Raw genomic sequence first — 24,648 nt, forward strand, 5'->3', positions numbered from 1 at the left:
GACACACTGCCCTAGCAGCCCCCATTTGCTGATACACACGTGTGGATTTCCCTGGGATCAGAAAGTTCTGATAATGTACCAAGGAGGGCCTTGGCCTCTCCTGAAAAGCCACAGCTGGAGCCCAGGGAAGCAGCTGGTAGCAGAGCAGAGAGTTCCCATTGAAACTGGCTTTCTTCTATCCACTTGGCACAGAAGTCCAGAGACTCGTGGGGTATCTGGGTCTGCTGGAACCAGCCGCCCCATCCTGGAGGACCCTCATACCCCACAAAGCATTTCCTACTAATGGGGATCATTGATCTCTTTTCTGCTCTTGGTGTGTCCCTGGGAGTTGGTTTTCCAGGGAATCTTCTGGATTGGGAGGGAAATGTCTAATGATTGGAGGGAGTCCTTAGGACATTCCAGGTACCTGACCTTGACTTGCTTACTCCTTATTACCCCTAAGGACTGGGAGACTCCTGGAAGCAGGGACTTACTCATCAATATGTAATTGTCTGTCTTATTCATCAGTGTTCCCCAGCACCTAGAACAGTGCCTGGCACATATAACATTCTCAGATAAATGTTTCTGGAAAACTAAACTAACCCTCTGAGGACATCACTATTGTCTCCATGATACAGAACCAGCAGGCCCTGGTATACAATCATTAATTTTTCCTTTTTTTTTTTAATGACAGAGTCTTGCTCTGTCACTCAAGCTAGGGTGCATTGGCATAATCTCAGCTCACTGCAGCCTCAACCTCCCAGGGTCAAGAGATTCTCCCTCCTTGGCCTCCTAAGTAGCTGGGACTACAGGCACGTGACACCATGCCCAGCTAATTTTTAATTTTTTTTTTGTAGGGGTGGGGTCTTGCCATGTTGTCCAGGCTGATCTCAAACTCCTGGGCTCAAGCAATCACCACCGCCGCCTGGGCCTCCCAAAGTGCCAGGATTACAGGTGCGAGCCACCATGCCTGGCCTATGCTCTCATTTCTGAAATGTCTGACCTACTTAGAATTACTTGTTCAAGTTCTCTCTCCTACCAGACAGGAAATTCCAGGGCGGCAGGGATTGTGTCTGGCTTGTTCACTGCTATATCCCTGGCATCTAGCACATAGTGCCTGGCACATAGTACATGCTCAGCAAATACGAATGAATAAATGGATGAAGCTCAGAGACATTGTGTAAGGTCACACAGCAGAACCTGGTCTCACTGAGCAGACTGTGAACTCCGTGAGGACAGGGTGGGGGGCTATGTTTTCCTACCATGGGATCCTTAGCACCATACATTGTGCCTACATGGTAGAGTTCAATAAATACTTGTTGAATGAATGGATGACTTCAAAGACTGAGATTTAAAACTCATTATTTTGCCAGGAGATGGGGGACTCGGGTACACCGTCACAAGTCCCATTTTGAGAACAAGCAGCATTTAAAGACACAGGCTGTTTCTCGACAGCCGGGATGAAAGGGGAGAAAAGAAGGCAGGCTGACCAAAGCATGAACTTTCTTTTCTGTGGCTGGAGCACTGGCCTACATCGTGCCCCCTGCCCGGCAGGAAGTGAGGCGGCAGCCACGGAGCACAGGGCTTTCTGCTGTCAGTCACTGAAAAGTCAGGGTCAAGGTGGCCGAGAGAAGCAGAGGCAGCCAGACTTTCAGGAGTCCTGGAAAGAAAACAGTTACAGGGCAACTGCTAGTACGACTGTACTTTTGTGCAAATTAACATAAGCTGCCTCCTCTAGACTGACCAATCAGAAGAGGACCCCCTCTCTGGGTTGGTCTCCTAGAAAAATGAAGCTTCCTCTTTATCTGCCCTGAAAAAGGTGGACTGATCTGAAAAAGGTAGTCGTTCCTCTGGCACTAGGCTTGGTACCTCCTCAAAAGGGCACTCTTGTGCAGTGCCCAACCTACTCAACCATCCTTAGAGACCTTGGGGGATAGTCACAGAGGGCAAACCTCTTAGGAGTGCTGTGACTCTCCATCTCTGAGCTCACCAGTACTGGGCTGAACTAGTTCAGGTCAAATGCCCAGTTAGCTGGGTGGGGTGGCTCACACCTTTAATCCCAGAATTTTGGGAGGCCGAGGGAGGCGGATCACCTGAGGTCAGGAGTTCAAGACCAGCCTGGCCACACGGAGAAACCCCATCTCTACTAGAAAATACAAAAATTAGTCGGGCATGGTGTTGCAAGCCTGTGGTTTCAGCTACTGCGGAGGCCGAGGCAGAAGAATCGCTTGAACCCAGGAGTTGGAGGTTACAGTGAGCCGAGATTGTGCCACTGTACTCCAGCCTGGGTGACAGAGCAGACTCCACTTCAAAAAAAAAAAAAAAAGGCCAGGCGCGGTGGCTCAAGCCTGTAATCCCAGCACTTTGGGAGGCCGAGACGGGCGGATCACAAGGTCAGGAGATCGAGACCATCCTGGCTAACACAGTGAAACCCCGTCTCTACTAAAAAATACAAAAAACTAGCCAGGCGAGGTGGCGGGCGCCTGTAGTTCCAGCTACTCGGGAGGCTGAGGCAGGAGAATGGCATAAACCCGGGAGGCGGAGCTTGCAGTGAGCCGAGATCCGGCCACTGCACTCCAGCCTGGGCGACAGAGAGAGACTCCGTCTCAAAAAAAAAAAAAAAAAAAAAAAAAAAAAAAAAAAAGCCAGGTTAGTGTAAGAACCTCCTTAGATCCAGGTACCAGTAGCTGTTGCACAGATTTGCTTTTCACCTAGATTTTTAGACAATTCAGTAGCCATAAAAATGGTGGCCATAAAAATGCGTTTTTTTGCCACCTGTCCCTGGCCTTTGTGGTCAGAAAAGCAAAGAAGCAGAGAAGTAGGGTTTCTTGTTTGGTCGTTGTATTCACCCCAGTACTAAGCATGCTTCTTGGCACATAGTATTACTCAATGAATATTCGTCACCTATTGAATGAATCTAGGAAAAGGTGTCAGAGAGGAGGCTTGGAGCTTCAGCAAGTGCCCAAGATACAGATCTGGGGTATGTTCATATCCTTTGGGTACAGGTTTCCAATAAGTGTGTGTACATCTGCACACACAAATATGCACGCAGACAATTGCAGCTTTCTGTGCATCTGTACATGCAAATATGATTGCATGTATGTGACCTTGTGTGTGTGGACAAACATGTCTGGATGACCTACGTTCTCAAGTGCTTATCTGGGCATGCCTGTGTCTGTGTGCACATATGTACTATTGGGACACAGCATAGGTATGTGTGCATGTGTCCAGCCCTAGGTCCAGGTACCCCAGGCATTTCCATAGATACAGTTGCCTCTTCAGAACTCAAGTCCAGCCCTTCAGCACACCCTGGGACCCCAGGCAGTCAGAAGAGCAAAGAAGAAGCAGAGAAGTAGGATTTCTTGTTTGTTGTGTTCACCCCAGAACTAAACATGCTTCTTGGCACATAGTAGCACTCAAGAAATATTTATCACCAATTTTTTTTTTTTTTTGAGATGGAGTCTTTCTTTGTTGCTAGACTGGAGCACAGTGGTGCAATCTTGGCTCACTGCAACCTCTGCCTCCCAGGTTCAAGCAATTCTCCTGCCTCAGCCTCCCAAGTAGCTGGGACTACAGGCATGCACCACCACACCCAGCTAACTTTTGTATTTTTAGTAGAGACGGGGTTTCACCATGTTGGCCAGGATGGTCTCAATCTCTTAACCTTATAATCCACCCACTTCGGCCTCCCCAAGTGCTGGGATTACAGGCATGAGCCACTGCGCCCGGCCTATTTGTTACCTATTGAATGAATCTAGGAAAAGAGTGTTAGGAGCCTTGGAGCTTCAGTAAAGGCCCAAGATGCAGATCTGGAGTGTGTGCATATCCTTTGGGTACAAGTTTGTAATAAGCGTGTGTATAAAATAAGTGATCTGTATACTGGAGCACACGTCCCAGCTCTAGCAATTAATAGACAGATGCATGATCTCAGTAGAACCACTCAGGTTGTCTGAGCCACTCTCCTCATTTAGAAAATGGAACTAGTAACACCTCCCTTATAGAGGTGCTATGAAGCATTAACAGTTAACAGATAGAAGCCCCCCAGGAGAGTTCTGGAACAGGTCCCACTGCGGAGAGGACCTGAACTTACCCAAGCTGCTAAAAGCAGCTCTTGAGACTGTGGCCTGGACACCTTTGGAGAAAAACAGAAGGATCAGTGAAAAAAGAATGCATGAGATTGGCAAGCAGCCTGGGAGAAACCCCTTCAATCTACTTTTCACTTCGCAGCCAGAGTTACCTCTTCAAAACCCAAATCTGATCACGTTACTCCCCTACTTCAGACCCATCAGAGGCTCTCATTGCTTTCAGGAGAAAGGTCCCAACCCTTAGCAGGAACTGCAAGGCCCCGCAAGGTCTGCAGCAGCTCATCCCACACAACTCCCCTGGCCTTCTCTGAGTTCCTTTAACAGGCCAGGCTCCCTCCTGCCACAGGCCCTTTGCCCAAGCTGTACTCTTGAAACCACCTTTGCAAAATTATGACTGAGACAGTGAAAGAGAGCCAACCTAGCTGACGCCATCTTGGTTCTAACTTTTAAGTTGTCCTTGTTCCTTTCTTGGTATAAGCTGAACTAACTTTGGAAAGAACTCAGTTTATAGTTTAAAACAAAGACGATAACAGCCCTTTCCAAAAACAAACCTTCTTCTTGTCTAGGGGCTAGACTGCCTTTGTAGAACTAAGAAATTAGCTACAAGATTAGAAATTATGGTTTAGGAGTCATGCAGCTGGAGCTTACAAGATTCTGACCCTTCCTAAACCACTCCTAAGATCGGTGCTTGAGACATTGCAGACCCTGCACTTGATGGATCAACTGGCACCACCCAGATCCCACACATCTACATGGGATTATTCAAATGGCATCTTCCTCACTGATTCACAAGCTCCATGGGAGCAGGGCCATCTACTTCTGCTCATCACAAGACCCCCAGACACAGAGTAGGCACACATCTACTACAATTATGAATGTATGTATGTGGCCTCATGTGTGTGCAAACATGTCTGCATCATCTACATTCCTACCTGCCTATCTGGCCTCCCCTGTGTCCTGTGTCACATTCATCCACAAATCATATGTGTGCAATGAATGGGAATAGTAAAAGGAAGGCAGTCTGTATTCCACCTTGCCCCAGAGGATCTACTTGCTCCCAGTTCTTCAGAGCTCAGTAAGGTGCCCAGTGCCAGGCTCTGTTATCCCTCTTCCTCTCCAGAGATCATTCCCAGCCAGGAATGTTGAGGAGGGAGTGGTTCTCTTACCTTTCCGTGTGATGGGACCCAAGTTCAGGACACGGGATTGATCTATGACACTCTCACTTCGGAATCTGGTCCCAGAGCAGGTCTAGAGGGAGAGGGCAATAGAAAAACACCCTCCATGAAGGAGCCTGACTGTGGTTCTGCCACATGGAGTGGACTGCCCACCTCACAGGTGCCTCCTTCTGCCCCAGGCAGAAGTTATTAGGAGACCTGTATACTGGGGTTCATGCATGTCCCAGCTCTGCCATTTGTTAGATAGATGCAAAATCTCAGGCAAGCCACTGAAGTTCTCTGAGCCCCTCTCCTCATGAGGAAAGGGAACTAGTACTACCTCCCTTATAAAGTTGCTGTGAAGCATTAAAAGCTAACACAAATAAAGTGGACACGGTGCTTAAAAATGTCAGCTCCTGTTATTTGAACATAAGCTTGCAGATAAGCTAGAGCTTTTACCAGCCTGCCGCACTTCACAGATCCCACCTGATTTTCCCGGCAGCTTAGGTTTCCTGCCTAGCCACACCCACCTCATCTTATTGCTCATTCTATCCCTGTGGTAAAAGGGGGAAACAGGGAAGAAATATTGATTTGCTTTCTTTGTGGCCAGATGTCTTTGGTTATAAGAGATGGGTTGGGGGAGGGGAGGCGACTCACAGGCTTGCACTTTTCATTCATGGTGTCACAGAGATAGACTTCACAGTGCAGATAGACTAGGTCATAGTTTCCAGCAAACCGGAACATCTGGACGGAAAATCGGCCTTGGGAGGACTCCCCGTTCTCCACCACTTGGACAGTTGAGTCTTTAGTCTGTGGGCATCTGGGAGGGTTACACATCATTTAATGTGGTTGGTTAAACAAAGATTCTGGAGTCAGACTTCCTGGGTTCAAATATTGCTCTGTCACCTTTTAGCTGTGTGACTTTGGGCAATTTACTTAATCTCGTGTGCCTCAATTTCTCCGCCTGTACATAGGAAATAATTGCAGCCCATGTGATAAGATAGCTGTAAGGATTAAACTGGTTAATTTATCAAAGTGTGTAGAACTGTGTGTAGCATGCCATAGGTGCTTTATATATGTGATACTAAAGTGAAACTGTCATCAGTGCAGAGCTGAAACTCTCCAAAAGTCAGCACTTCCTGATTTCCCAGGAATTACATTCAAAAATTATTAGCTGCTATGTGCTATCTACAATATGCGTGGTATAATTATAACAATGGAAACCTCTGGGTACCGAGAGCCACTGATGAAATTGGAGTATGTGCACCCATCTGCGCATATGCACCATTGTGCCCAAACACAGTTACAAAGAGAAACCCGAAATAGAGCATGCAGAGACTCCCACGTGTGCTGGGCTGGGTCAGGATACCCATGGGCATTCTGGGGAGGCAAACTGGGCACCCTCTCTGCCATTCACACTCTTTCCTCAAAGTTGATTTACGAGGGAGGCTGAACACTGACTGCAAAACTGAGATGGGACCTTCTGGGAGTGTTTTTCACTCTTAGCTCTGTGTCTCCCATAATTCACATCTGGCCTCAAAAGTGCAGACTCCACCTGGCAAAAGAAAAGCCCTAAGGTTAAGTGGACCCAACTCCTGAAAGGCAGACAGTATGGCCTGTGAGGGCTCCATGGGCTCAAGCCAACCTGGACATTCATGTGTCCCCTCCAGGCGCTTTCACTGTCTCCCTGACTTATCTCCTCTTCGTGCCTTGTGATATTCTGACACCCATCCTAGACTGGCAGTTCTCATCCCAGCTCCCACACACACCCAGATGGAAACACATAGACACGCCCTACATTTTTGTCTGCTTCTTTTTCAAAACTTTCCAAGTTTTCCACAATGTCCCTGCTGTACTTTTTTATTTTATTTGTAGAGGGAGTCTTGCTCTGCCACCCAGGCTGTAGTGCAGTGGTACGATCTTGGCTCACTGCAACCTCTGCCTCCCAGTTCAAGCAATTCTCCTGTCTCAGCCTCTTGAGTAGCTGGGATTAAAAGCGCTTGCCACCATGCCTGGCTAATTCTTGTATTTTTAGTAGAGACAGGGTTTCACCATGTTGACCAGGTTGGTCTTGAACTCCTGACCTCGTGATCCACCTGCCTCAGCTTCCCTGGTGTACTTTTTTTTTTCTTTGAGGCGGAGTTTCGCTCTTGTTGCCCAGGCTGTAGTGCAATGGTGTGATCTCAGCTCACTGCAACCTCCGCCTTCCGGGTTCAAACTATTATCCTGCCTCAGCCTCCCAAGTAGCTGGGATTACAGGTGCGCACCACCATGCCTGGCTAATTTTTTTGTATTTTTAGTAGAGATGGGCTTCACCATATTGACCAGGCTAGTCTTGAACTTCTGATCTCAGGTGATCCACCTGCCTCAGCCTCCCAAAGTGCTGGAATTACAGGCATGAGCCACCGTGACTGACCCCCTGCTGTACTTTTATACTCATGAAAAACAAGTTTTAAAATCCCAGCATAGCAGGTATTATTTTTCCCCATTTATGTCTGAGAACAGAAAAACCCAGAGAGATGAGCTGACCTGTTTCTTAAAACTAAGAAATGACAAAGGCAAGATTTGAACCCAAATCTCTGTGATACTCCAATCAAGGTCATGCCAACAGTTTCCAAATTTCAGTTCTTTTTTTCTTTATTGAGCTACCACCTTTAGGAGCATTTTCCTGTGTGTCTCAACATCTCTATTATTGTTTACTTACTAATTTTCTTGAAATCCACTTGTATTTTTTACTGAAATACATTTATTTTCTAGAAGAATCTTTAGGTCATGACTTCAAATGGCAGACAAGTATCACTTGCCGTAAATAGAACAGGACCATACAATGAGGACAAGATCAACAAAAGAGTTGTATTAAGTTTGAGTTAGACACTGTTAATTGTAAAATGCTCTGAAACAGACTTCTGCTTTATTTTTATTGCAAAGGGAGATTCCAGATAACAAAGAAGTATGAACATCACATTAGCACTCACCTGAAAATATTCCCTTGATATAACCAGGCAGACTCTAAGATAACCTAATGGAAAAAGACTACTGTCTCTCAGGAATGCTTTTTCTGACAATGCAATTAAAATTGCAAATGTCTCTCTCCTTCTCCTGCTTTGTTTCTTCTATAACCTCTTTGTCATTAACATACTACATATTTCACTTTCATTTAATCGTTTGTCCTCCCCCTTTAGACTATAAGATGTATGAGGGCAGAGGTTTTTGTTCCTTCTATTTACTGTGAAGTCCACAGAACCCAACACATAGCAAGCTTCCAAAATATCTTTTCAACTTATGAATGAGAAAGAGAACCACCTTCTCATGGTAAGATTCATAGTCATCGAGTGCCTCTTGAGTAAAAGGTAGCACATTTGTGTCCTAGTTTCAATTGGCCCTTGGCTAACCATGCCCACACCTTACTCCTCCCCCAGGTGCTGGGCTGCCTGCTCCCCTGGGCAAGCCTTTCCATCCAGTTTCTTACCATTTTTTGAATTGTAAACCCTACTCAGCTCTCTGGCGAAGCTTGTACATCTCTCTTCAGAAATAATATTTTTAAATGCATACAATATATAACACAAATATATATATTTGCAAATACATATGTATTTGATAATTCATTAATAAGGTCTAGTGAAAATTCTAATGCTATAGTAACTAAAAAGTACTAATGACCATAAATGACTTCACATGACCTGCTAATATTTCTGTAGTTTGTTGCCTGTATTTATAATGTATGGGAATGCTAAGCTTCCGCTACAGGGTAATGAATATAAAGATGCGATTTTCCGGCTGGGTGCAGTGGCTCACGCCTGTAATCCCAACACTTTGGGAGGCCGAGGCAGGTGCAATGACCTCAAATAATCATTTGAGGTCAGGAGTTCGAGACCAGCCTGGTCAATATGGTGAAACCCCATCTCTACTAAAAATACAAAAATTAGCCAGACGTGCTGGCCTGTGCCTGTAATTCCAGCTACTTGGGAGGCTGAGGTAGAAGAATCACTTGAACCCAGGAGGCAGAGGTTGCAGTGAGCCAAGGTCGCGCCATTGTTCTCCAGCCTTGGCAACAGAGCAAGACTCTGTCTCCAAAAAAAAAAAAAGGATGCAATTTTCCTTCTTCCAAGTCCAAAGACCCCCTCTGAATTCTACCCGTGGGTTCCCATTTCCCATGTAGGAACCTTTGCCTTACCTGTCCTGGATGATGAAGTATTTCAGAGGGTCCGTGGCATTGCCACTGGGCGTGGCATAGCAGTTGGTCATGAGCAGTGCAAATCGGGACAGGTCACCCCCATCCAACATGGTGCCCACATAGAGAAAAGCCTCAGTGGACAGCGTCACGGAGGAGCCTTCATAGGGCTGCGTGTAGGAAGGGCTCTGGAAGAGGGCCATCCGCACCGTGAACATGCCGGTCCCGCCCACTCTGATGTTTAGGACACTGCCGGGGGAGAAGGGTTGGTGAGAGGACCAGGCTGAGAACATCCGCAGATGAGCCACCTTCTCTGGTTTGCATTCCTGGGCATTCCCTTGCAGTTATTTGCATTTTTATCCAGCAATAAGACTGGAACCCACCAACCGTTGTTTTGCAAACCGCACTAAGTACATACAGGTCAACTTGGGATCTAGATAAAATGCAGGCTCTGATTTAGTGAGTTTGGGGTGGGGCTCAAGGTCCTGCATTTCTGACAAGTGCCTGGATGCTGCTGATGCTGCTGGTCTATGGATCAATCACATCTCAAGTAACACGTCCAGTCCTTCACTTGCTACCGCTGTAGCCTTTGCTACCCCTGTAGCCTTCAAGATGGCAAAAAGCAAATTATTGAGAGAAACACCTGGATTCCTTCTTTAGTCTCAATCTAGAACAGGTTAAAAGGAATTGAGCTATGATGAGTCCTACAACTTGCATCCTCGTCTCCATCGTGATGTACTAACATCTGCAGCAGAAGACTGAGCTTTATAAATGATTTATTTTTAACCACACTGAAAACAGCCACACTGATGTGAACTTCACTGGATGATCCAACAAAGGACATTGTAAGGCTGATACCTCACGAAATAAGGCACATGAGAAATACTCCGAAATGTGGAAGTCCATTTTACAGATGCGAACTGAGTTATCAGTGAAGACTGGGGTGAGATGTCTAACTCAAGACAGAGAGAGGGACCAGGTGCTGTGGCTCATGCCTGTAATCCCAATACTTTAGGAGGCATAGGCAGGAGGATCATTTGAGGCCAGGAGTTTAACTAGCCTGGTCCACATAACAAAACCCTGTCTCTACAAAAATATTTTTAAAAATAGCCCAGGGTGGTGGCATGTGTCTGTAGTCTTAGCTACCTGGGAGACTGAGGTGGGAGGATAGCTTGAGCCCAGGAATTTGAGGTTGCATTGAGCTATGATTGTGCCACTGTACTCCAGCCTGGGTGACAGAGTGAGACCCAGATTCTTAACAAAACAAAACAAAACAAACAAAAAAAACACCATAAAACAGAGAGATGTGGGAAAACTTGTTGTTCCCCAGAGCCTACCACGCTGAGGACAGGGCCACATTGCTCCAGGACAGTGCTTGGCCAGGTGAGGCTCCAGCCACCAGCTTGCAATGAGCACCCTTCTTCCTCCAAGTCAGCTATGCACTCTCATCAGTGCCCAGCATCCTTTCCTGAGTCTGGCTGGCCAAGAGAGCAGAAAACTATGGGCAAGCTTCGAAGGGAAGGTCATGGTCAAGTGGAGGCTCTGGACCTGATGTCTGAATCCCAGCTCTGTCACCTGCTAGACTTTACAGCTTTGGGTGAGTCACTCAAATTTCTGTAACCCTCAATTTCCACATCAGTATAATGGGAATAATAATAATAATAATAATACCTTTGTCACCTAGGGCTGCTGTAGGAGTTTGATGAGATGTTCCAGGCAGAACACCAGATACAATGCCTGAGATATAGTAAGCTTTCAATAAATCTTAGTTCTTGGCAGGGTGTGGTGGTTCACGCCTGTAATCCCAGCACTTTGGGAGGCCGAGGTGGCTGGATTGCCTGAGGACAGGAGTTTGAGACCAGCCTGGCCAACATGGTGAAACCCTGTCTCTGCTAAAAATACAAAACTTAGCTGGGTATGGTGGTGGGCACTGTAATCCCAGCTACTTGGGAGGCTGAGGCAGGAGAATTGCTGGAACCTGGGAGGTGGAAGTTGCAGCAAGCCGAGATCATGCCATTGAACTCCAGCCTGGGCAACAGTGCGAGACTCCGTCTCAATAAATAAATAAATAAATAAATAAATAAATAAATAAATAAATAGTCAATAAATCTTATTTCTTATTATGACTATTATTTTTCCATCATTGGCCTGTGATTCATCCTATTTGAAGATTTTCAATTTTATTTAGCAACAGGTTCCTTTTTAAAAAAAATATAATAAAATCTTAGGTGGCACCCAGTATGAATAGTTTACCCCTGCAGGCACTCTGCCAGGGCACCTCCCTTGGCCCCTACCAAGACACTTGCAAAGAGCATAATTTTTAAAACCCTCTGTAATCAAATTTCTTTCATTCACAGAGAAGGAAGGAAGTTGAGGTCCAAATGTGAAATACGATTTGCCCAGAGTTCCACAGCAGTCTGGACTCAGACCCTTCCTGCTCTCTGGCACAACCATCCTGCCCTTTGAAAAGTAGAGACTCTAATATTTGATTCACATCGGAATCATCTACATCAGTTTAATGGTTGAATCTGATTCACGTCACAATCATAGCTCAATGCGGCCTCAAATTCCTGGGCTCCAGCGATCCTCCCATATCATTTGATTCTTAGAGTACTGCTGTACTCTAAGAAAGGCGGTACAAGTATGGCTAAACCTATTTCACAGATGAAAATATTGACACCCAGAGAGGGGCTGTCAACTTCCCAAAGCCAGGCTCAACAACTCACTCAAGCTCATACAACTAGTAAGTGACAGAGCTGGGGCTTGAACCAGGCAGTGCTCTGACTCTGTCCCCCCCTGGCCAGGGCATAACCATCACTTATGACAAAGTCTAGATTTGAACCTGGGCTCCAGAATTCCTGGCTCTTCCACTGGGCAACCCTGATTCCCAGCCCTCACTCCCAGCTCCCTGTGGGTGGCAGTTGACAGAGAAGCTCATGGTTAAAGGGTTTGGGGGTAGAATCGTCTAGGGGCCTCAGGGACCCTCTCTGGCCGCACCTGACCACTGGCTGTAGGGAGGTCTTCAGGCTGACTTTCATGTCCAGGGGGTAGGAACATGCAAAGTTGATTTTGATGTTGCGGTCACGGATGATGATCTCATCTGCCAGGTAGAGGGTGTTGCTGTAAGTGGCGTGGGTTTCATTCCTCTGTATTGTAGGGAATGGGGGAGTAGGGATGGGATGAGAGAAAGGGGCATGAGAATCTGAGTAGGACTTCAAAGCCAAATCTTCTGGTCTCTGGCTACTTGTGAGCTGCTCTCCTAGTCTCCTTGATAAAAAGCTGCCTATGACCGGGCGCGGTAGCTCATGCCTGTAATCCCAGCACTTTGGGAGGCCGAAGCAGGTAGATCACCTGAGGTCAGGAGTTTGAAACCAGCCTGACCAATATGGTGAACTAAAAATACAAAAAAAAGTAGCCAGGAATGGTGATGGGTGACTGTAATCCCAGCTACTCAGGAGCCTGAGAGAGGAGAATTGCTTGAACCCTGGAGGCAGAGCTTGCAATGAGCCAAGATCGTGCCACTGCACTCCAGCCTGGGCGACAGAGGGAGATTCCATCTCAAAAAAAAAAAAAAAAAAAAAAAAAAAAAAAAAAAAAAAAAAATCCCACAACAGTTAAAAACTCCCTGTACAGCCTGAACTATGAGCCAATTAATCATCTTTTCTTTATAAATTAGAAAAAAAGTTACAACAGCAATGACCATTCATGCGCACATGTCATGTGCCAGACCCTGAGTGGAATACCCCTCCTGAGTCATTGCATTAGTCCCTTCAGTGACCCTAAGAGGTGGCGCTGCCACATCCCTGCTTCCTGGACAAGAAGACAGAGGTTCATAGTAAGAGAGTCACTGAGGGATTGCCCACAGTACATGACATCTCACAAGCCTAGGCCCTTTTCGGCACCCCGTGCTTCCTCTCTTGAAAACTAAAAACCATATGCCAAGTCATCATTAATGGAATTTCAAATACCATCCGTGGAAAATGACATTAATTATCTCTGTTTGTTTGTTTGTTTGGGGACAGAGTCTCACTCTGTTATCCAGGCTGGAGTGCAGTAGTGCAAATCTTGGCTCACCACAACCTCCACTTTCTGGGTTCAAGTGATTCTTCTGCCTTAGACTCCCGAGTAGCTGGGAATACAGGCGTCCACCACCACACCCAGCTAATTTTTGCATTTTTAGTAGAGATGGAGTTTCTCTGTGCTGGCCAGGCTGGTCTCAAACCCCTGACCTCAAGATATCCACCCGCCTCAGCCTCCCAAAGTGTTGGGATTATAGGTGTGAGCCACCATGCCCGGCCAACATTAAATCTTTCTTTCTCTCCCTTTTTTCTTTTCCCTTTCTCTTTCTTTCTTTCCTTCTTTCTTTCTTTCTTTCTTTCTTTCTTTCTTTCTTTCTCTCTCTCTCTCTTTCTTTCTCTCTTTCTCTCTCTCTCTTGCTCTCTCTCTCTCTTTCTCTTTCTCTCCTTTCTCTCTCTCTTTCTTTCTTTCTTTCTTTCTTTCTCTCTTTCTTTCTTTCTTTCTTTCTTCTGGTAATGAGAGAGGTGGCAGGAGATACTGCTCCACTCACACAAACATTTACCTCTGGGTTTCATTTGAGGAGACTTCTGTAGGTAAGGTCCTGGTTCTCTGTACATTAAGGATACAGACCTTGCCTTCCAGGACCACTGGAGACAAACAGATAAGTTTCTGAACCCAATGCTGATGCCTACTGGCTGGGACAATCACTATTATCGCCCTACTTTTCCCATCTGTAAAATGGAGAACTATCACCATGAATTGCTCTCTTTAGTTGAAGCTGATGTTTATTGAGCACTTACTGTGTGCAGTCACTGTCCTAGTCACTTTAACACATTAACTCATTCAGTCCTCTCAATACACCTGTGGAGTAGGTACTATTATTTCTCCACTTTACAGTTGATGAAACTGAGGCACAGCCAGGCTAAATAACTCCCCAAAGCTACTATAACTAGGAAGTGATAGAGCTGAAGCTTGAACCAGGCAGTGCTCTGGTTCTGTCCCCCACTGGCCAGGACGTACCGTCAACACTGTTCCACAGGGGCCATCCCGGGTTGGGGTCACTACAGACACCCAGTCCCGGTTGTCTCTGTCATTGAAGCCCGAGCACCGGCTGTCACTCAGGTACATGAAGACCTTCTCGAAGCCCAGACTCTTCAGCTGGCACTTGCCCAGGGACACCTTCATGTCATTGGCCCCACATTCCAGCCTGTGCTCCAGGAGGGAGATATCTGAAACAGGTTAGGCGGGAGTGAGGGCCTGTGTCTGTAGCTTGGGGGCCCAGCACATCCCCAGGGGCCAGGTCCAGCTGGCTGGGCCGATCACCACCTGGAGGTGCTCAAAGATTGGACCTCTGACATCAATGGATATATCCTGGGTTCCCCTAAATGTGGGTTATATACCAAATGCAAGAGGGTTTGGGGGAGGGGGGTGGTTGATGTCCCAGCGTTAAATAACAATGAATACTAGTTAAAAAAAAAAAAAAAAGGCCGATGTGGTGGCTCATGCCTATAATCTCAGCACTTTGGGAGGCTGAGACAGGCAGATCACTTGAGGTCAGGAGCTCAAGACCAGCCTGGCCAACATGGTGAAATCCCATCTTTACTAAAAAAAAAAAAAAAAAAAAAAAAAAATGTAGCCAGGCGAGGTGGTGGGCACCTGTAATCCCAGCTACTTGGGGGTGCTGAGGCAGGAGAATTGCTTGAACCTGGAAGGCAGACATTGCAGTGAGCTGAGATCGCACCATTGCACTCCAGCCTGGGTGACAGAGGCAGACTCGTAAAAGAAGAAAGGAAGGAAGGAAGGAAGGAAGGAAGGAAGGAAGGAAGGAAGGAAGGAAGGAAGGAAGGAAGGGAGGGAGGGAGGGAGGGAGGGAGGGAGGGAGGGAGGGAGGGAGGGAGGGAGGGAAGGAGGGAGGGAGGAAGGAAGGAAGGAAGGAAGGGAAAGGAGGGAGGGAGGAAGGGAGGGAGGAAGGAAGGAAAAGAGAGAGAGAAAGAAAAGAAAATGAAAGAAAAAGAAAGAAAGAAAGAGAAAGAAAGAAAGAAAAGAAAGAAAGAAGGAAGGGAGGGAAAGAAAGGAGGGAGGGAGGAAGGAAGGAAAAGAGAGAGAGAAAGAGAAGAAAAGGAAAGAAAAAGAAAGAGAAAGAAAGAAAAAGAAAGAGGGAAAGAAAGAAAGAGAAAGCAAGCAAGCTGCAATTGCTTTCTACCCTTTTCACATCAAGGAGATAGTCCCAGCTTGCCACTAATGTCTTTAAAGCCATATACACACTAACTTCCCTCTCTCTCTCTCTTTTTTTGAGACGGAGTTTCTCTCTTGTCACCCAGGCTGGAATGCAGTGGTGCCATCTTGGATTACTGCAACCTCCCTCTCCAGGATTCAGGTGATTCTACTGCCTCTGCCTCCCGAGTAGCTGGAATTACAGGCACCTGCCGTCAGACTCGGCTAATTTTTGTGTTTTTAGTAGAGATGGAATTTTGCCATGTTGGCCAGGCTGGTCTTGAACTCCTGACCTCAGGTGATCCGCCCTCCGCGGCCTCCCAAAGTGCTGGGATTACAGGCATGAGCCACTGCGCCCGGCCCACTAACTTCCGTCTCAAACAGGGCAGGCCTCGGGCTCAGAGTTTGGGGCAGGAAACAACACTCAGCTAGAATTCTTTTTTAATTTTTTAAAAATTAAAGTATTTTTCTAATTTTTAGTATTTATTTTTAAAAATTTGTTTTATTGAAGTATTACACAACTGCTGGAATTTAGTAACTTTCTTTTCTTTTTAGTAACTTTTATTTTTACAGTTAACTTTCTATCTAAGGTAAGCATAACTTGCCACAGACAGATGAAGTCGTGACCATCAACATTCCAAATTTGCTTAAGAGATTCAGTCCATTAGGCCGGGCGCGGTGGCTCAAGCCTGTAATCCCAGCACTTTGGGAGGCCAAGACGGGCGGATCACGAGGTCAGGAGATCGAGACCATCCTGGCTAACACGGTGAAACCCTGTCTCTACTAAAAAATACAAAAAAACTAGCCGGGCAAGGTGGCGGGTGCCTGTAGTCCCAGGTACTCGGGAGGCCGAGGCAGGAGAATGGCGTTAACCCGGGGGGCGGAGCTTGCAGTGAGCTGAGATCCGGCCACTGCACCCCAGCCTGGACGACAGAGCAAGACTCCGTCTCAAAAAAAAAAAAAAAAAGATTCAGTCCATTAGAAGAAAAACAACTTAATAATAAAAGTCATGGCACAGATAACACTGGGATAAAGCAAGTGAACCAGGGTGCCAATTGTAAAGTTGGCACTTGGATGTAACTAAAATCATGACTGAAGTCTGGAAAATACTGTTTTCATCTTCAATAATTGTACCTATGAGAAATCTGAGGCTTGTGCCTGGCCCAGAGTCCTGAGCTGATTGGTGGTCTGGTCACCAGGCCTGAGCTGATTGGTGGACTGGTCACCGGGCCTGTGTTCTGGTTGGCTCCCAGATGGCAGCAACGCGTGTGCCCACTGCGGTGTGGGGCCTCAGAAAGAAGGTTGGGAGTTCCCCAAACCTCTGAGACCTTTGAAGTCAACTAAAGGGAGACTCAGGGAGCCCCAGAGAGCCTCTTGCCAGCTTTAATGGGTATTAGTGGATCTTCTCTTTTCACTCAGGTTGGATATGTAGCCCCTGCGTCACACCCATATGGCCCCAATCTCACAGGGGAGGAATATGTCCCTTCCCCAGTCAATGACAGATTTCTCAACAACCCATTTCCTCCCCACTGGCCTCACCAGTGATGTTGAAGTCCTGTTTGCACTGGCAGTGCCATCTGCCATTATTCGATTTGCAGTCTTCGTCTAAACTGCACTCCTCACACGTCCCCTCCACGGAGCTGGGGTCTGCAGGGTCACAGGGACAGACAGACAATCAATAAGGACGCACCCCCGTCTTTTGCAGTGCCTATCCAGGCCTGGGATGAGGACTGCGGGGAGACGCCCAGCTGACCTGTGCAGTACGCCAGGTGACACTCGGGGGGCGCCGTCAGGTTGTAGACGTAGTAGCCGCCGGCACAGGCCTTCACCTGGATGGACGCATCCCACAGGCAGCAGTGGCCGCTCCAGTGCGCGCAGGCCTTGCGGCTTACAATGCCCTGGTCGCTGGACGGATGCGAGCCGTTGAGCCACATGGGGGCGGCTGTGTTGCAGCGCAGGACTGGCACGCAGGTCTCGGCCAGGCGCACACCGCCCTGGCCCACGAAGCGGTACCAGCCGCGCAGGTCCGTGTCGCAGTAGTAGCCCTCCCCGTACTCGGTGCTGCGCCAATACTCGTCCAGGATGCGGTGCGCCTGGCACGGATCCGCGCACACGAGCGTGTCGCCCTCGGGCACGCAGTCCAGCCCCGGCCCGCAGGAGCCCGGAGAACACTCACAATGCCATCCATCCCCCCAGTAGCCCGCGGGGCATACGCACGAGTAGTTGCCCACCACATTGACACACGTGGCCAGGGCGTGGCAGTGGCTAAGTCCAGGCTCTGCGCACTCATCCACGTCTGTGCAGCCGAGCCCGGGCGACAGGCGGAAGCCTTCGTGGCAGACGCAGGAGAAGGAGCCTGGCGTGTTTACGCAGCGGCTGTTGGCGGAGCAGTTGTGAGCCCCAGGAATGGCGCACTCATCCACGTCCACGCAGGTCAGACCGTCGCCGGCGAAGCCCTCCTTACAGGTGCATGTCGTGGCGGCCTCATCCTCCTTGCAGGTGGCATTGCTGTGACATTCAGAGCACCATCCTGTGGACAGAAGAGCCCAGCCTCCGAGTGTTGGGCAGCTGGGCCCGTGGCCACCCAGAGATCCTTCCCTCGTTCTCCAGGGAACTCATATTATAATTTAAGACTTATTCCCTAGCAGACTCCCTCCAAAACAAGGAAAGAAAGAAAGAAACAAAACTCCCCTGATGATGTCAAACTTCCACCATTCATTCTGTGTTTATTTCATTGTATTTTTTAACTTTATTAATTTTTTTTTTAGAGAGGGGATCTAGCTCTGTCGCCCAGGCTGGAGTGCAGTGGTGCGATCATAGCTCATTGTAGCCTACACTTCCTGGGCTCAAGCGCTCCACTCCCTCTGCCACCACCGCACCCTGCCTCAGCTTCCCAAAAAGCCAGGACCACAGGCACGTGCCATCAGGCCCAGCTCCACCACTGATTTTTGTGTTAAGCATTGCTTTCAAGCTGTCTTCTTTTAAAATAGTCACATTCTCACATTCAGAAAAGTAATGCACAGAATTCCTGTACTCTGGTAGGATTTGCAATGAACCTGTTGCCCCTCCCTGCCTTTGCACATTTTGTTTTCTGCCAGATCTGCTTCCCTGACTGGCAAAACCTTCATCAGGACCCTGCTCAGTGTCGCCTCCTCTCTTGAGGAGTCCTCCAACCCCACCAGGCAGGGCAGTTGTACTTTGCTCCTCCATAAGAAAAATAACTGTTAAAAAAAAAAAATAAGCTGTTGTTTATTAAGCAGTTACTATATGCCAGGCAATAGGATGTGCACTTTTCATTCACTATCTTGTTGAATACTTCCCAACAGCCTTGTGAGGTCAGTTTTTTATTTATCCTTATTTTAAAGACAAGGAAACTGAGGTTCAGAGGGATTAAGCCCCTTGCTCCTTTGGTAAGAAGTAGAACCAGGATACAGACGCAGATGGCAGGACCACAAAATATGTGCTTTTAACCAGGACACCACAATAGTATTCATCATGCCCCAATGTACTCCAGGGAGAAAATGAAAGTGGGGTGAGAGCAAATATCAGCCCAACGGAGTGACCTCTTAAGGTTGAAAGGGAAGGTGTTTGGAGCCTCCTGCATTGGTTCAAATCTCCTATGTGATATAGTATGTTTTTGACTTCCAATACAGGGCCTTCAGGCCTTAGAGATGTTGTAGCCCCTTGCTTTTCAATGTGTGCTCCAAGGACCCCAGTACCAGCATCACCTGGAAGCTTGTTAAAAATTCAGCATCTCAGGTCCCACTGCAGATCTGCTGAACCAGAATCTGCATTTCAGCAAAATTTCTAAGTCAGTCCTATGCATACTGAGGTCTAAGAAATGAACTTAGAATGAAGACAATGCAAGTCCCAAGTGCAATAGGAGGATTGAGATCGCCTCTGACATGGGCTACATTGCTCCGCTCCCCACCACATTCACACATACACGTACATACACACACATACAATGCACACACACTTCTCACTTACTTGCTTCTGAGGAGTCAGTGGCTGCAGTTGTGATTAACCAAGAGGCCACCGCCAACAACAGCACCCAAGTCAGAGATGGCTGTCCCATCCTTTCTGCTCTTCCCAGCTACTTCTGGTCTAGAGAACACCTGCCCAAAGGCAAGATGGGTTGGCCCTTTGAGTTTTTCTCTCTGTCTCTGATGTCTGGTGTCCTGTGAACAGAGATGGATGGGACAAATGCATGATCTAACTCTCCTCCCCACAGCTGGGAGGAGTGCTTTGATTGTATAGTATAAACTCCAGGAGGTGTCACTTATATGGACTAAAAAAATTGCATAACACTGCAGCCCTTGTTTTGCTGGCACTTTCCCCCTTGTATTCCCCATCGTTACCTCACCAACATCCCAGTCTTGGCTCCCCAAGTCTCAGCACATTGCACGTTTTGAAGGACTGAGTCATTTGGAACAGGAAGTAGCAAGATGGAATAGTGTTCTGTTCTGAACTCACCACTTTATTGAAGGCAGCTTTGGATTTTAACTGATCCTCTGCCTGGAGACTTTCAATTTGCCCAGATCACTTATTCATTCAACAAACATCTATTGAGTAGCTACATTGTGCCAAACAGGGAGCTAGTCACCATGGAGAACAATGAATACAACAAAATCTGCTCCTTCATGCAACTCACATATTGTAAAGAAGTGGCTTGAGACAAGCAACTTGAGAGGTAATTAACCTCCACAATGCATTTTAATGTTTCTGAAGTGGTCACTTATTATTTCTTTTAACTGGAAAAATAGTCCAAGGTGAATGCCAGTATTACCCCAGCGTTCACAGCAGCAAAATAGCGTGGCATGTTGGCTAAGTATGGAGGAGCTGCAGCCTGCAACCGGGATTCAAATCCCTGTTTTACTGATCACGAACACTGTGACGTTGGGTATTTCAGTTCACTAAGTCTCCGTTTTTGTCTGTGAAATGGATATCGTTGCTTTCACAAACTGAATATCTATGATGGGCCCGGCTTAGTTCAAAGACGTCCATGTGCTCAAAGACATTGGGTGTCAGAGCAACGTTTTCCAGATCTTTGTGACCATGATGTGCTACAAGAAAAACATTTTATGTTGCCATGCGCGGTGGCTCACACCTGTAATCCCAGCACTTTGGGAGGCCGAGGGGGGTGGATCATGAGGTCAGAAGTTTGAGACCAGCCTGGCCAACATGGTGAAACCCTATCTCCAATAAAAATACAAAAATTAGCCAGGCGTGGTGGTGGGCACCTGTAATCCCAGCCACTCGGGAGGCTGAGGCAGGAGAATTGCTTGAACCTGGGAGGCAGAAGTTGCAGTGAGCTGAGACTGCGCCACTGCCCTCCTGCCTGGGTGACAATGCGAGACTCCATCTCAAAAAAAAAAAAAAAAAGGAAAGAAAAACATTTTATGTCACGATCTAGTGCAGTCGCTTGTGTGTGTATGTGCACACACACATAAAATAAAAGTTTTATAAGACAACTGATATCCTTACTATCCTGACTATATTAAGTCATTTAATTCGTACCACAACCCTACGAGATAAGTATTACCCTAGTTTGCAGATGAGAAAACAGGGGAACAAAGATGCTGCTTGCCTCAAATGTGTATTGCTTACTGACATATTCTATTATACTTAATTAAAAGAAGTCTCTGGATATAACCCACAAATGGAACGATTTTATGACCCACTAATGAGTTGCGACCCAAAACACTGCGTTTTGTCACTGGGATTAACTAAGATGACATATGTCAAGCAGGGCCCAGCACATAGCAAATGTTCTTGTTCATTGTCGTATCCCTGGTAACTGGCGCATAATAGGTGCATAACTAATATTCATGGAATAAGTAAAAAAATAGTAGTCACTGTTACTAGGACAGAGAGGATCAAAGAGAGGAAAACTAACTTACCAAAGATTATGAAGCCAATAATGATAATTATTGAATAATGACTCAAATCCAGGTCTGACCCCAGTGTCCAAGGTCTTAATTTCCTCTGCTACCTCCCTCAAATAGAATGGGGATAAGCTGGGCTAGGACAAGACAGCTACAGATAGCCTTACCTGAAGCCGAAAAGGTAGAGTTAGTCTGGTCACGATGTGCCTCATACTTATATATACACATCTGCCCCAGGCTGGCAATCTTTCCTCCAATTATTCTCTAGTTCTGTTTTTTGATATTGTTTTCTTGGGGGTGGAATATTTTTTCCTCCTGGCATAATGTTTGCCTTGTCCAAGCTGTGAGGTTGTTGTTGTTCTTTTTCCTAATAGCTAGAGACCCCAAATGATTGACGTTGGGGGGGTCACCCCTGTGCCCGGAAGTACAAGGTCACTGTTTCACACCTTCTCACAGCAAAAGATTCCTTAGTTAGAAATTAACTGGGAAAGCAGTGCCAAGGTGCTGGGCTTCTTCCTGGTCACTGACAAGGGCAAGGTGGGCCCAAGGAGCCAGGCGAATGCCAGTATCTGGAGACAGACTCCATAAAGACAAAAAGGGTGTTCATTGCCCCTGCTGGGAGGTGCACCTGTCCTGCAGAGGGCACCCTTTTGAAACACTCATTCTCATGAGATCAGCCTTAGAATCCAGACACAAGCAAGAGAGGAGCTGAGAATGGCTGAAAGTTAGAGCCAGAAGATAGTTCAGACATCACTGCACCTGACCCACTCTGTGAAACAAAGAATCAGGTCTGATGACTGGGAGGTCCCTTTGGAGGCGAAAAAATTTGCAATTAAATAGACTGACTTTGGAGTCAGTCTGACTCCTTTATCTGGTGTTTATTGTGTGGCAGTGGGCTCATTTCTTAACCTTCCTGAGGTCCAGAGGTCAATTTCCTTGTCTACAAAATCAGAATACCCATCTCCCACAGTAGTGATAGCAGCCAAAGGAGATGATGCAAGTAAAGGCGCACAGTAACGATTACATTCATGGAAGTCCTGAAAATTCTGCTTTGCTGTTGTGCAATCACTGAGGTAGAAAATGACAGAGCCTGAGTTAAAACTATGTCTTCAGACCCAGTTCCACATACATGGCATTCCAAAAATCAACGTGAGAGTGGCTGTCATCATGTTAAGAAAAATAAAATATGTGTGAACTTGGGCTGAACAGGAAAATAACACCATGATCACTGCATTGATCTTTTCAGGACATTTCTCCATCCTGTCTCACTCAGTGGTAGGGTAACCCCTGGCACTGGTGAATCATCTCCTCAGGATTATGTCCAAGGAGTGGAAATTCTGAGTCAAAGAGTTAGCACAGCTGTAGGGATATTGACTCCTCTTCTCAAACAGCATCCCAGAGAGATTATTAAAAATTGGTTTACAATCCCACCAACACTACTCACCAGTTGTGAGCATTGTTAACTTGCTTTCATCTTTGCCAAAAGATAAGTGGAAACGATCTCATTGTTGTTCATTTTTGCAATTGTTTGATGAAAAGGGAAGTTATCTCTTCATTTATTTGCTGTTCTTCTTTTCCTGAACTAATTATTTTTATCCTATACCTTTTTCATGAGGCCTTGTCTAAACCTTAGTATGGATGTCTTCAAAGGATTAAAGATGGTGACCCCATGTGGCTTCTACAGTTGTCTTGACAAAGACTTGGGCAGAAAAACAGGGAGTTTGGGCTGGAATCTATTCATAAGTGTAATCACCATGCTTTCTAGTTTCCGTATTTCATGCTTTTACATCTTGGGGCCTTACTGATCATGGAGGGACTGCCCCTTCCAGGGCTCAATAATTACTAGAGATCAAAAACGACTTATCTGTGAATGTGCCCTTCCGACTGCAAATCAATCAGTCCAGAGCACATACCCCCAACCCTTGGCCTCTTTTATGGGGCTTTTACACTCAGGGTCACTACTCGCTGCTTTAAATCACCCTAAGGGACCAGGTACCAGACAACTAGAGACAACTCTATGGCCCAGAGGTCTCTGAAATTATTCCAACTAAGCCAATCCTAAATCTGCTCACCCTGCCTCTCCCATTCCTTCTGGCAGAAACTACAATAAAGGCTCTTTCCTGCCTTTTCCCTTGCTCTCTTTACTTCCTGACCGACCCTGGTGCTTCCCAGCGGCTCTTCCTCTACTTTCAGCCCCTCTACCCAGTGTGGTGTGTTTCCTTCTCTTGGGATCTGTGAGTATAAAAAATTGTCAATGGCCATAGTTTCCTGCTCTGTTGCTCATCAAGTTCACCAAAGACATCTACATTACCAAATTCAGTCAATATTTTTCTCTTTATCTTACCTCTAGGACAGTGCGCAATAAATATTTGTTTTTGAACGAACCTTAATCTCTCAGCACTTCCTTCCTTCTTGAAACACTCTTCTTTCTTTTTTTTTTAAATTTTTATTTATTTATTTATTTTTGATACAGAGTCTTGCTGTGTTGCCCAGGCTGGAGTGCAGTGGTTCAGTCTTGGCTCACTGCAACCTCCACCTCCCAAGTCCAAGTGATTCTCCTGCCTCAGCCTCCCGAGTAGCTGGGATTACAGGTGCACACAACTAGGCCCAGCTAATTTTTGTATTTTTAGGAGAGACAGAGTTTCACCACATTGGCCAGACTGGTCTCGAACTCCCGACCTCAGGTGATCTGCCTGCCTCGGCCTCCAAAAGCGCTGGGATTGCAGGTGTGAGCCACCACGCCCAGCCTGAAACACTCTTCTCTCTTAACTTTCAAACATGGGTAGGAGACTCGATCTTAGTAATGCTGAGAACAGTCACCTGCTGAGCACTTCTCTTGGGTCAGACACCGTGCTCGGCGCTTTTGCCTCCATTGTCTCAAACAACGAAACACAGCAACCCACATCACAGGGAAGAAGACAGGTTCAGAGAGGCGGAGTAACTCCCCCAAGATTACACAGCTAGCCATGCTAAGTCCAGATGAAAACTCAAATCTCACTTGGATTTACCTGCATTCCTGAGTAAAGAACATTCCTTGCTCAGTCATGACAGGGTCTTAGAGGGTTAAGTGGTATTAGGTAGTTTTGGAAAGAGTGAAACTAAGGGGTGGAGAGTTTTGAAAAATTGATCAAACAGAACAT

General features: G+C 46.7%; 1 protein-coding gene across 2 annotated transcripts; it reads right to left on the reverse strand.

Annotated features, from left to right (window-relative positions):
• Window positions 1-1,324: 1,324 nt before the first annotated feature.
• Window positions 1,325-21,702, reverse strand: UMOD (uromodulin). Of its 2 annotated transcripts, none has more exons than XM_005591391.3 (11): window positions 21,676-21,702; window positions 19,611-19,801; window positions 17,374-18,150; window positions 17,160-17,267; window positions 14,427-14,635; window positions 12,387-12,535; window positions 9,393-9,638; window positions 5,876-6,038; window positions 5,231-5,312; window positions 4,070-4,111; window positions 1,325-1,639 (listed from the first exon to the last, which is right to left on the reverse strand). In XM_005591391.3, the coding sequence occupies exons 2-11, from the start codon at window positions 19,696-19,698 to the stop codon at window positions 1,578-1,580; spliced, it is 1,926 nt and encodes a 641-aa protein (XP_005591448.1). In that variant the 5' UTR covers window positions 19,699-19,801; window positions 21,676-21,702; the 3' UTR covers window positions 1,325-1,577. The 2 variants fall into 2 exon arrangements, with proteins under 2 accessions (XP_005591448.1, XP_005591449.1); XM_005591392.4 differs by having other exon boundaries at window positions 21,524-21,702.
• Between the last annotated feature and the right edge of the window lie 2,946 nt (window positions 21,703-24,648).

Source organism: Macaca fascicularis, chromosome 20 (genome assembly GCF_037993035.2).
Source record: "Macaca fascicularis isolate 582-1 chromosome 20, T2T-MFA8v1.1".
In the NCBI taxonomy this organism is placed as follows: Eukaryota; Metazoa; Chordata; class Mammalia; order Primates; family Cercopithecidae; genus Macaca; species Macaca fascicularis.